Source organism: Monodelphis domestica, chromosome 8 (genome assembly GCF_027887165.1).
Source record: "Monodelphis domestica isolate mMonDom1 chromosome 8, mMonDom1.pri, whole genome shotgun sequence".
Classification (NCBI taxonomy): domain Eukaryota; kingdom Metazoa; phylum Chordata; class Mammalia; order Didelphimorphia; family Didelphidae; genus Monodelphis; species Monodelphis domestica.
The window spans coordinates 193,379,037-193,392,152 of NC_077234.1; the positions used below are offsets into that span (position 1 = coordinate 193,379,037).

The 13,116-nt window shown below is 38.1% G+C and overlaps 1 protein-coding gene across 8 annotated transcripts in view; it reads left to right on the forward strand.

Moving 5' to 3' along the window:
- FHL2 (four and a half LIM domains 2) overlaps positions 1–13,116 on the forward strand; it is a 114,979-nt gene that overhangs the window by 47,666 nt on the left and 54,197 nt on the right. Inside the window, exon 4 of one of the 8 annotated variants that reach the window (XM_016424889.2) lies at positions 428–565. The exons of 4 other annotated variants lie outside the window; for them this stretch is intronic. Coding sequence is in view for 1 of the 4 variants with exons in the window: in XM_056807376.1 (XP_056663354.1) it covers positions 849–874 (26 nt within the window). In the remaining 3 variants the exon portion in view is untranslated. Of the gene's footprint in view, positions 1–427; positions 566–730; positions 875–923; positions 1,157–13,116 lie in introns of those variants that run through there. 3 more of the 8 variants (XM_007501184.3, XM_056807376.1, XM_001364180.5) reach the window with 3 other exon arrangements.

Genomic DNA, 13,116 nt, shown 5'->3' on the forward strand with positions numbered 1-13,116 from the left:
GTCCCAATAGAAAGAAACTAAAGACTGGTCTTTTGCCTTCCTTTCTCAGAGGGAAAAAAAAAATAACTTGTATTTTCATTCTGTTTTGGTTCCTCGTTAGACTCTGAGCTCCTTGAGAACAGGCACTGGCTTTGGGGTTGTCCTTGTTTTTGTTGTCTTTTTTTTATTGCAAGCGTTTCACTGGCACTTTGTACGCATTTAATAAACGCTAATTGTCTGATTGACTGACTGACCTACTAGATCCTTTTATTAACTTAAAGGTGTGCTGAGGACAAGGCACAGAAGGGCCAAGTATGCAAATGCCTTGCTTTCCCTGTTCTGGTCCTCAAATGCCTCGTCTTTATTCTTCTCTCTCACCCTTCCTCTCCCCTTTCAAAGTCTGTGTGCATTTGCACCTCATTTGTCAACAGAAGGTATTAATGTTTAGCTGACAGAATCATCCGCGTGTGACCAGGTTCTGATAACTCCTCGCCCAGCAGCAGCAGTAGCCCTGGTCTTGGCACTCTAGCCCAGGTGAAGATCCCTGGAATGCTGGTGTCAGCCTTGCTGTAAAACTCTCCTTCCTGTAAGTTGATCCAGCCAGGTTTTCATCAAGCCCTTTCCCGTGGAAGACATCATTGGGTTAAAAAGCAAAGAAAGAAAACATGCTGAAAAGAGGTAGTTGAAGGGGGTGGGAGTGGAGGTGGCAGGAGATGAGAGGAGGGAGGAGGGAGAAGGGAGGAGGAGGGAGAAGCTGGCTGGAGTAAGAGAGCCTGACAAAGAGTGTTTGGGAGGAAAAGAAAACACACACACGCACACGCGCGCGCGCACATACACACACACACACTCCAGACGAAAGAAAGTGTTGAATGCCAGCTGCAGTGAGCCTTAAAGAGTGAGTGTCTCAGATGCTTTTGTCTCCTTATATGGTAAAATGATATGGTGGGGGTTTCGCTAGGCTGTGAAGGCAGGCAGCTTGTATCCACACACCCCTGGCTGCTCAGCCGAAATCCGCGGAACCGCCTCCGCTCCCCTCGCGTGGTGGCGGGATTCCGGACGGGAGCTCCTGCGCGTCCGCTCTGCGCGCAGGCCATTGTGCTCCTTCCCAGGCTGCCCATGGATGTGACTCCCCATCCCTGGTCCAGCGAGTCCCACTAACGCGGCAGTGGCTCGCTCAGTAAGTAGACCTCTCCTCCCTCTCTTCCTCCCTCCCTTCTTACCTCCCTCCCTTGCTCCCCCGCCCGGCTTCGGTCTGGTTTCTGATTTCTCTAAAAGAGAAATGAAAGGTTGGAGGTCTGGCTGGAGGTGTGTTGCTTGAATAACAAAAGGTTGCTGAAGAGAAGTCCGATCCGCTGAGGAAGGACAAATAGGTTGGGGTTTTGGAGGGGATTGTGAGTCTAGGAAGAACATGGCTTAGTCCTTTCCCCCCCCCCCCTCCTTACCTTGCCAAGAGGGTTGTTAAGGAAGGGCAGGATAAAGGATTCCTTGGGTAAATGAATCGTTTTAGATGACTACTTAGATGTGGAAGCCCCACGAACTGACAGAAAAGGACTGTGTCATGTATTTAATGAACATTTGAACAAAACTAAGCTGTGTGATACTGATGGTCTAATGCCTTGGCGTCTGGCTTAAGAGAGCCCAAGTTTCAATGTTCCTCTTTCATCCTCGTGCAAATTTCAAGCTTCCAAACTCAACAAAAGAGTGACTTATTTTTGTGCTCCAGCGGTAGTGCCTGAGAACGGAGGAGGATATCTAGATCCATCTGCTTTTATATATCAGAAGTATTTTTTTAATAGTGGGGAAAAGACTGGTTCAACTATAAAAGCTCACATTCTTGTGGGGAAAGGAATCACAACACCTACAAATCAAGAATTCCTCTTTGTTCTCAATTCAAATTTTAAAAAATTCTTAAGTTGTATTCCTTTAATAGTTATCTTTGATTATCCTGTGACATTAGGAGACAAGAAAATGAAAATCATATTGGCCTGCATGTTTTTTTCCTGCTTTTGCTTAATAAGACAAATAAGGCTAGTTTGTTTGAATTTACTCCTTACTGATATAGTAAAGCATATGTGCTTTGGTTTAGGTATCCTCTTGGACCTCTTACTTGGAAATAATTGTGATTTGGAATTTAGTTAAAATGAATATTATTAGTGGCAGTCTGTAGAAGCATATCCCAAATCCTGCAGCAAAGTCCTAATTTATCTCAATGTATTGGGGCCAATTACTTCTTGTGTATATTTTTATCTACAAACAGGAAAGACTTGCATCCAGATCAGTGAACTCAAGATGTATTTTGTATAGACTTTAACTAAATAAGAATATATTCATATGCCTCATAAGTGCTAGTTAAGCGAAAAATGCTCATTTTCCAAATAGTACATTTCCATGGACTATTAAAAATGTTAGCAAAGGATTCTCGCCATTTTGGATTTTGCATTATTCAATTCATTGGCACATCAAATTTCAAACCGAATGTGTTTTAGGTACCTAAAAGTGTTGAGGAAGTTTTATACATGGCCAAAGAGAACCACATATTTTTATAGATCCTTTCCACTTTTTTCCAAAGCAACTCCATGACTAGAAATAAATGGTAATAACACACTGTTGCCTTGAAATCAATAGAGCAATTTTGTTAAATATGAGAAAGAGCTTCCTGAAAGTGATAATTAGTTAGAATAATAAAGTCAATAAAAGAGATCTAAGAAAGAGGTCTTTGTAAAGAAGAGAGAGATAAACACCTGTATGGGATAGTGTTGGATCTGTCTAAGAGGCAAGAGAATAAACAAAATTGATTTTTTTCTGCCTTCTCTTTCCTTAAGTCTGTAGTAGTATCTTTTCACCATAAATTACTTGTAAACTGTTACTACTGTCATTTGTAATTCCATTACAGGAGAGTTTAGACCAGAGACTAATCCGGATCCGAGGTAGTCAATTCAGTTCTCTTCCTTCTCTGTATGTCTATCCCATGTTGAGATATGGAGACAAAAGTAGTGGTGCTTTAGATTTCTTATGCCTAGAGCATTCTGTCTGTGTATGTGTTTTATTTCCCACTTATTAGGCTGCTAGTTTGTTGATGGTGAAACTGTATCTTACTCATCTTTGTACACCCCCAAGTAGCTACTCAATAATTATTTGTTGAATAGAATTTTTCCAATAGCATATTCCACTATAATTTTATCAAATAGAAGCTTCTTCATTGATAATTTAGAAGACAACTAAATTTAAAAATACAAAAGTTTATTTTTCAGAATGTAATCAATACCACTTAGAAAATATATTTTATAAGCTTGTCAAAAGCATTTGTGGAGAGCACGCTTGGTGGTCTCCTAGGTCCCCTATTTAGAGGAGAACATTAGCAATCAAGGAGGAAGGAAAGGTATAGACCAGTTGTCATCTGCTCCACTAGATGAGATGACAGATTAACCAAAGAATCAAAATAATTTGATCAAAGGTCAGATTCAATGAGGAAGTTAGAGATGGCCATGATTGTGTGCCAAGTTGAGATTAAATTGTGGAAAAAGACGAGTCTTGAGACTAAGACAGCCTCCCCCTTAGCCCTCCCTTTACCCTAGGTATCTACATATTCATGGTGCCTCCTATACATTTTAGCAAAGGTCACATATTATTTTTTAAAAAAAGCATTTGGGGAGGCAGCTGAGTAGCTGAGTGGATTAAGAGCCAAGTCTAGACATGGGAGGTCCTAGGTTCAAATTGGACCTCAGACACTTCCCAGCTGTGTTACCCTGGGCAAGTCATTGCCTAGCCCTTACCACTCTTCTGCCTTAGAACCCATACACGGTATTGATTCCAAGACAGAAGGTAAGGGTTTTAAAAAGAAAAGCATTTGGAATAATCTACACAATTATATCTGTAACAAGTTAATTCAATTGATGAATATGTAGTACAGTAAAATGTAAACTCCTTAATAATAGAGTTTTTTTTTCTTTTATATTGAGGGTCTTGTTCATAGTTGGTCCTTAATAAATGTTGAATTTTTTTTTCTTAAAAAGTCATGTACAGAGGGCAGCTAGGTAGCTCAATGGACTGAGAGCCAGACCTAGAGATGGGAGGTCCTGGGTTCAAATTTGACCTCAGGCATTTCCTAGCTCTGTGATCCATGACCCTAGGTAAGTCACTTAGCCTCTACTGCCCAGCCCTTACTGTTCTTCTGCCTTGGAACCAACACACACACACACACACACACACACACACACACACACACACACACACACACACGAAAAAGCTATATACAGCCCTATATCTTTTTGTACCATGCAGTCACCAGGAGAATTTTGGAAAGGGCAGTGACAACAATTCTTGACCACTATCCTACCATGCCATTGTGCAATGTCCCTATATCATTACTATTTTTTACCTCAAAACTAATTTTCTCCATTAGTCCTAGCTTACCTGGAAACACATATTGTGAGATGGAATTTGGCCACTAAAAGAGGTATGTTGACAGGCTTAATAATAAATAACATTTCTTTTTTTGTTTTTAACCCTTATATTCTGACTTAGAATCAATACTAAGTATTGTAAAAATGGAGACTTGAATCCAGGACTTCAATCCCCAGAAGTCCTTGCTGCACTTCCCCAGAATGCTTTGTAATATCACTAAATTCTCACCTGGGCCAAGATGGAGATGGGGTATCTAACCTAGTTGTAAAAAGGCTCTGCCCTCTTTTCCTACTTCCACTTTGGAGCACACGTGGCTCTCCACCTAGCAGGCAAGATGTGAGTGGTTGTGAATAGGCTCCCTGGGCCTAGACATGTGCCTTTCTTACTTGTATTTTTCTTAATCCTTAACCTTTAATAAACCTCTAAAACTATAATATTCCTTGCTGAGAGAAACTAATTTCTACCTGCCCCAGTTTCCCAAAATCTTAACTCTTACAGTATTCATCCCAAGATAAGAGGATGATAGGGCCAGGCAATGGGGGTTATTCCACACAACTAGGAAGTATCTCAGTCCATATTTGAACCCAAGACCTCCCATCTCCAGGCCTGGCTCCTTATCAAAACATCACCTAGCTCAGTGGATAGAATTTCAAAGAAGTTCATAGGCAGCAATAATTTGTATGCTTGTAGAGGAGGGAACACATAAGACATCATGGAAATGTAAGCAGAAATTGACTCTAAGAGACAACTAAATAGAAATTGTCTCAATATTTATTCAAATCATTTAAAGAAGTGAGTGATGTCACAATGGAGGAAAGAAAAAAATGGTAGTCCTGGGAGAGGAGAAAGAGGGAAGATTTTTCTCCCTGGAACATGAGTGAGAAAAAGAACTTAAATTAATAGTATTCATCTATAAGGTGATTAAGACTCCTCTGTCCCCTGGTAGAAGACAGCCCATAATCTCTAGAAGCAGAAACCTTCATTTGACAATTATTTATTAAGCGACTACTAAATGCTAGAATCGAGGAATATAAAGATCCCAAAGGAAACTGTCCCTGCCCTCAAGTAGCTTACAAACTATTAGAGAAAAACAACATGTAATAGATGAATACAAAATGTATTGAAAGTATATATGAAGTAAGCGGTTGAAAGGGGTAGGGTAGAAGAGGAATACCAACAATTGGAAGAGGGGAAGATCAAGGTAGACTTCTGCCAAAGGGGATATGTAATAATGAGACAGCTGGAAAAGCCAAGGCACACACCAGAAAAAGTCAGTCTAAACCACTGAAACAGATGCAATACCTTAATGAAAGAATTTTTAAAATAGGGAGCAATGTATTGGCATAAAGTGAAGGGGGGAGAGAGAGACAGAGAGACAGAGAGAGACAGAGACACAGAGGCACAGAGAGACAGAGAAAGAGACAGAAAGAGAGACAGAGACCTGGTGAAATCCTGAATCCAGGTAACATTTGTCAAAAAAGCTTGAAATTTAAGAGGAAAGTCAGAAATCAACTAGTTCAATTCCTCTCTGAAATGACTCCCTACTACACCATCACTGGCAAGTGATCATCCACCCATAATTTGAAGACCTCCAGTCTAAAGAACTGACAACTATTTGAGGCAGCCCACTTTACTTTTGGACCTCTATAAATCAAGAAGTTCATCCTTAATATTGAGGTAAAAAAATCCTCTAATTCTAGATCAAAACAGAAGAGGTCTAGTCTGAGTTCCATATGAGCAGAGCTCAAATATTCTTAGGCAGTAATTACCCCCCAAGTTTCTTGTTTTCTAGGCAAAATGGCCCCAGTTTCTTCGGTGAGTCCTCATATGGCATTATTTTGACTTTATTTTGAGTTCAAATAGAAAAACTATACATCACTTTATTTTTAAATATTTTTCCATGTATACATGATTCATTTTCTTTCCCTCCGCTCTTCCAAAGCCAACAAGCAATTCCACTGGATTGTACAAATATTGTCACTTGATACCTATTTCCATATTATTCATTTTTGCTATAGAGAGATTTTTAAGGCCTAAATCCCAAATCACATACCCGTATATACATGTGACAAGTGATGTCATAAGTTTTGCTTTTGCATTTCTACTCCCATAGTTCTTTCTCTTTACATGGATAGAATTCTTTCATATAAGTCCTTCAAGAGTATCCTGGCTTGTTGCATTGCTACTAGTAGCAAAGTTCATTACATTGGATTTTTCCACAATGTTTTACTTTCAGTGTGCAGTGTTCTTCTGGTTCTGCTCATTTCACTCTGCATCAATTCATTGAGGTTCTCCCAAAAACTGTGCATCAAATGAGACTGAAGATAAGATCCATCAAAGTGCAATAAGAACATGGTTAGAAAAGAGCATCTTTGCTTTTATCGCAGACTCCTCTTTAAAGAAACAAAATACAATTTCCTGGATATGTCAAAAAAAATCATAGTGGAACCTGGAAAATACTGTTTAATGAATCACAGACCATATCTAAAAATCTGTCTGGTACAGATGATTCTAAGTATTAGGATTATACTGTACTCTACCCATTGATCTCAGGTATTTTTGAGAATTAAATACTAGCTAGCATCCATCATTGGCTTTAAGTTCTATGTAATCTGATTGTACAGCATAATAGATAATAGAATTATACAATATCATTACAGAATGGTTAAATTATTCACTTTGTCAGAAATTGATAATTGCATTTCTTCTTTTCTCATATTCTTTCATTTCCGAGTCAATATTCAAAGAATAATTAAGAAATAATCTATTTTTGTTTAGTCAAGTACTATTTGTATAAATATTTCTCAAGAATACTTTTAGGTTTTGTAGTTAACATTTTTGAAAGCTGAGTGTTTACCTGGAGACACTGCTCACTTTTTCTTTGTGTCATCAATAAGGATGTAACATGACGTAATGGAAAGCAAGAGAGTCAGATTTAGGATCAGGAGGCCCATGTTAAAATCCCATTTGTAATAGTTGCAGGAGACAGTGTAATACAGTGCAAAGTGCATTATCTTTGGAGTCAAAGAACCTAGGTTCAAGTATCTTTTGTGATGATGATTATCCATGAGACCTTGGCCAAGTCAATTAACTTCCTTGGGTCTCAGTTACCTTGCCTGAAAGATAAAAGAATTGAATTAAATGGTTTCTGGAGTCTTTTACAGTTCAAATTATGATGTTGCGAGTTACAAACTATGTGTTACTATAGGAAAGTTAAACCCTTCCAAATCTTAGTTTCCTCATCTATTAAATGGAGATTATCACACTCTTACTACATCATATGGTTGTTGTGAAGTTATAAACTTTAAAGCTTAATATGTCACTACCAAAGAAACGAATAAGTGATTATCCTTCACCTCAGGAAATTCTAATAAAATCCTTTAAATGTGAAAACTTCTCTTCTTTACTCCATTTTTAATGTAAAAGAAATCTCCATTCCTAATATAAACATTACAATTCATTATGTAGGAAAAATATCAAATATGACATATTTGTTTATCTGTCTTTCCTTCCATGGGGAGAAAAAACTCCAAACCTTCTTTTCTCTCTTTAAACTAACAATCCCTCCTCTACACATTTTCCCACAGGATATACAGTGATCCCTCACCTATCATGGGAGTTACATTCCAGAGACCTCTGCGATAAGTGAAAATCCGCAAAGTAGCGGTGTTATATTTATTTTATTATTCTTTGATGGGTGCTTGGGTTTACTGCCAAAAGCCTTGGAAAGTGCAGAATGTTTGGGTAGAATAGAGCTTGAAATAAGTTCAAACTTTTATGAAAATTTCACAATAACACAGCAGAAAGAGCAACACTACATGCAGTGATCAGAGGTCGATGTGGCATGGACAAGAAGAGATGCTGAACATATAGTGTAGGAGAGCACAAGTGGTAGTGGCATACTGCATTTTCATTGTGTACAATATGGTATTCATCCACAAAATCCAGTGAAATAGCAAAAACTCTGTGATACAGATACAGATACAGAATTTAAACCTGCAACATACAGTGAAGTCACAATGAGGGAGCCATAATATTGTGAGGGATGGCTGTATCTGCATATTTTATGAAACACATTTAGCAAACATCATGAGTTTCCTCATCTATACTCCATACCTCTGAACTCCTCTATATCCTTTCCTCCTTTTCTCCTATCCCTGGGGAGGAGTAGGCTTTTCTCCTTTTTCCACATTCCTTACCATCTCCTCCAAGCTTCTGTTTCACTGATTATTTACTTTCTCTCTCTCTCTCTCTCTCTCTCTCTCTCTCTCTCTCTCTCTCTCTCTCTCTCTCTCTCTCTCTCTCTCTCTCTCTCTCTCTCTCTCTCTCTCTCTCTCTCTCTCTCTCTCTCTCTCTCTCTCTCTCTCTCTCTCTCTCTCTCTCTCTCTCTCTCTCTCTCTCTCTCTCTCTCGTGACTATATCCAATACTTATAAATTTAGGTCTCCACATTCTTTTTTAAAATTTTTAATAATATTTAGTTGATTAATTTAGAACATGTTTCCAGGATTACAAAAATCATGTTCTTTCCCTCTCCTCCCCCCAAATCCCCTCCCATATCCAAATCACAATTCCACTGTATTTTACATGTGTTTTTGGTCATGACCTGTTTCCATATTATTGATATTCGCACTAGTCTCCACGTTCTTAAAAAGAAAACAAAACAAAAGCACACAATCTTCGAATTAATGCTACTTTTCTGAATTCAGAAAACTTTTTCTTCTCAATATTAAAAGGATTGATCAAGTTCTCCCATTCATTCACCACCTGCATTTGGTAGTAAATACTTCTCCAATTAATAATTTTATTTTTTTGATGGTAAGGTAGTGATCACATTAGAGAAGGAAAAGAAGGCAATCCACCCAAAAAATACTTACCTATTCAAATGAAATTTATTGAAAGACATTCTTTACAAATAGCCAATTCCCAAAGATATCTAGAGACAGAGAATATAGTACATCTCCAAATGTATCAGATTAACTAGGAAGGGAGGGTTGATGATGTAGCAACTTCAGAATGGCTTCCTGACTTTCTCTTTTTTATGCCAAAATGTTCTCACTTCTGATCTGTGTTAATAATCCTCAATTCCTAGGCATTCTAAAGCAGTAGTTGATGTGTAATAAAAGATGTTATTTGAAAAGTCAGATGAGAGAGGAAGGGAGTCCAGGAAAGTGGCTGATTCACAGCTTTGGACTTTTTCTTATTGTCATGGCACCCTTGACTCTCATGGCCCTGGCTGGATTCATCAGAACATTCCCAGAGCAGCAACAATATCTAGAGCAAATATCTAAGGGGCCATTGCATGTATTTGTGGTTTAATTTTCTGATTTAACCCTACTCTCTCCTGAGCCACTGTTCAAACTCTAACGAATGTTGTCTGTGGAGTGAACAGATGGACATTTGCTTAGGGCTTTAGTTCAGTTATTCTGTATATTGAAGTATCTTGCATTTGTGAGATTAGACAACCAGGCAAATAAAAAAGTATATCTAGATTTTCTACTAAGTGCATACTTTTTCTAGTAATTAAATGTCAATTTATTTATGGTCTCAAAGGAAGAATGATACTCGTAACTATAAAAATCATATGGAAAAGGTGACAGCGCCAACAAGCCAAGCGTTATGAAATGAATTACAGCGATCATAGCCTAATTAGCCCTGACACAACTTTGCCATTTCCTCAAGCTATTGTCTTAGGAGAGATCTTCTACTTTTCACTGCCAAAATCCTAGAAAGAATCATCTTGCCTTACCTTCGACACCATCCATTGACTTCTAAATTCCTTGCATTTTGACTTCTCTGCCTCCCTCCCCCACTGTTTGACCAAGAATGCTTTCTCCAAGCATTGATCTCTTAACTGCTGAGTGAATGATGTATTATTCTCTGTTCTCATCTTTTGTGACCTCACTGCAGCTCTCAACATTGCTGACCACTTTCCTCCTCCTGAAAACTTTTTTTGCTTGACTTCTGTGACCCCGTTTTGTGATTCTTCAACTGCCTTAAAAAGAGATTCAGCAAAGGAAACTGGAAAAGGAGTATTCATGTATCACCTGCTCCCTTTGTACCAGTATAGCCCATGGCCGTGTCCCAGGTCCTATTCTCATCTCTATGTACACTTTCCATTTGGAAATTGTATCATCTTCCATGGGTTCCAGTATCATTTCTTGGTAGATGATTCCCAAATATTTAACTCAGTCCTAATCTGTCTTATGAACTCTAGCTGTAAATATCAACTGTTTTCTGGAGATCTCCTTCAGGATCTCCCCTAATAATCTTATGCTCAGTATGTGAAAACCATAACTTATCCTCTCTCTTATAATCCTTGAGAGGACTGTTCTAGTTTAGTCTTTGTATTCTCAATGCCTAGCCCAGTATCTTGCACATAGTAGGTGCCTAATCAAGGCTTCTTGAATTAAATTGGTCTGATTTAGAAGTATACAGGAATTTTATGCTAATGGAATTCAAGAAATATTTATGGGGCCAATAAGAATGTAAGCAACTATGGGGATACCAACTTCCAGTCGTACTCTGGAAATTCCCAAATGAAGTATCCTCTCCCTAGTGTCCACACTGTTGTTTCTCTAGTGAAGGAATATTCCTTGACAGAAATTTTGATGTTTCAAAGATAATTTACATGTTTTTGAAGGTGTACAAATTGTGTGTCTGTGCAAAATCTAGAGCTGTGTTACTTAAAGAGAGGGAAGCTGGAGGGTACTCTTCAGGGATTTCCAAAGGAATGTTTTTGGCAACAGCCGCTTTGCCCAAGATTTGTCCTCACCCCCTCCGGCCTGTGCAGCTGGTCTATACCTGGGTACACCATCAGGAGAGATGTTCTCTCTCCCCTTTGGAAAACCATGATGTTCCATCTAACTTCAGTGCTGCTTAGATGGAGTATAGCAAGAGAAATTAGTATCTATTATACTCCATTCTTTGAATTAGGAATATTTAATAATAACCATCTTATGTCAAGAAGACCTGCCAAGGTCCATTAAAAGGTTAAATAATTTTCCAGAGTCTCAATGCTGGCATATGCCAGAGTGGAGACTTGAACCTAGAAATGCCTGACCTAAGATATCAAAGATCTTCAAAGGCTATTCCTTTTGGACTGCACATTATAGAGATCTGGACTGGAAAAGTCCATGGATGAAGAGAAATTCAATTCAAAGATCACCTAAGCACTAATGAACTGTAAATGAGGAGTGGTGAATAGACAGCAAAGCACGGAGAAACTGCAGTATGCATTGGTAGAAATAGTGCCCATGGAGATGAAATCTCTCATCCTAAAAGAATTGAAGGAAGTATCCCAGGTAAAACAAATTCACATTTGGATGATTCATTCAACAAATATTAAATACAAATGCACCGTGGTCACGCTAGGGGAGATACAAAAAAAGTGTATACCCTCTCTTCCTTGATGATACCTGTTTACAAAAAGCATTTCTCATGTCCATTCAGTGGGAGAAGAGGATGGGAGTAAAAATAATAACTCAGCCCTTAACACTGAAATGGGCAATGGAGGAAGAGGGAAAAGTGAGCAGTTCTTCTTGAAAGAGTCAACATAACTTCCATTAGTGACTCATTTGCTGGATCCAGCTGCACCCACAAATGGGGATATTTAAGCGTTTCCTTAAGGAATGAATCCTATTACATATAAATTGATAGGGAACATTCCAAGCTTTGGCAAAGGGGCATTAGGCACTTAAGAAGCTAGTCTAATATGGGTACTCGCAATAAGGAACTGACAGGAGGAAGTAGGGGATTATAATTGCTTATGGGACTTTTACTTACCCTAAATTTCATGCTTGCTTGATCTGCATTGAGCTCCTGGTTATGTAGTTATGTAGGTCCTGGTTCTGAAAGTTGCAGGAGCAATATAGCCCACATTTAATTGGAAAAAAAATATTTTTTATTTGTGCCAATTTGTCAAGGGATTTGCGAAACAAGGGCTCAGAAAATGCCATCATAAATACCTGGTTTCCAACAGCATGGAAATGGGTTCGAATCAAGAACACATGTGATACCCAGTGGAATCGCGTGTCAGCTATGGGAAAGGTGGTGGGAGCGGGGGGAGGAAAAGAAAATGATCTTTGTCTCCAATGAATAATGTTTGGAAATGACCAAATAAAATAATGTTTTTAAAAAATAAATACCTGGTTACAATATTTACAAAATATTAGATTTAGAATTTAAAATTTTTAAAATTTAATTTAATTTAAATTTTAAAAAATCAAATAATTTTTAAAAAATAAATTTAAAATTTTTAAAGAAATAGAATTTAAAATAATTTTTAAAATAATAATTTTGTAAAAATAGAATTAAAATACTAAAAATATTAGTCCAATCCCCTAGTTTAATATATGAAGAAACTAAGGTCCAAAGTCACATGTTACCTAGAGGAACTTTCAGCTATAGATTTCCAGATCAGGGCCCACAGAATAAGATCATGAAACATCAGATAGGATTCAGTTCACCCTATGGATCAGGCTGAGGCAGCCTCATTTTCAGAAACCCGAGACCCCATTGGCCTCAGCAAGAACCCTGAAATAAGAGCAGAGACAGATTACCCAGCAGGCATACAAAGCTCATGCTTAGGTGCCTTCATTAATAAAACCACCCAATTTGTGCCAACACTAAGTGCTTTCCAATTATTATCTCATTTAATCCTTACAACAACCCTGGGAGGAAAGTACTATTATCATCCCCATTTTATAGAAAATATTAATAGTTAACTATGTGCC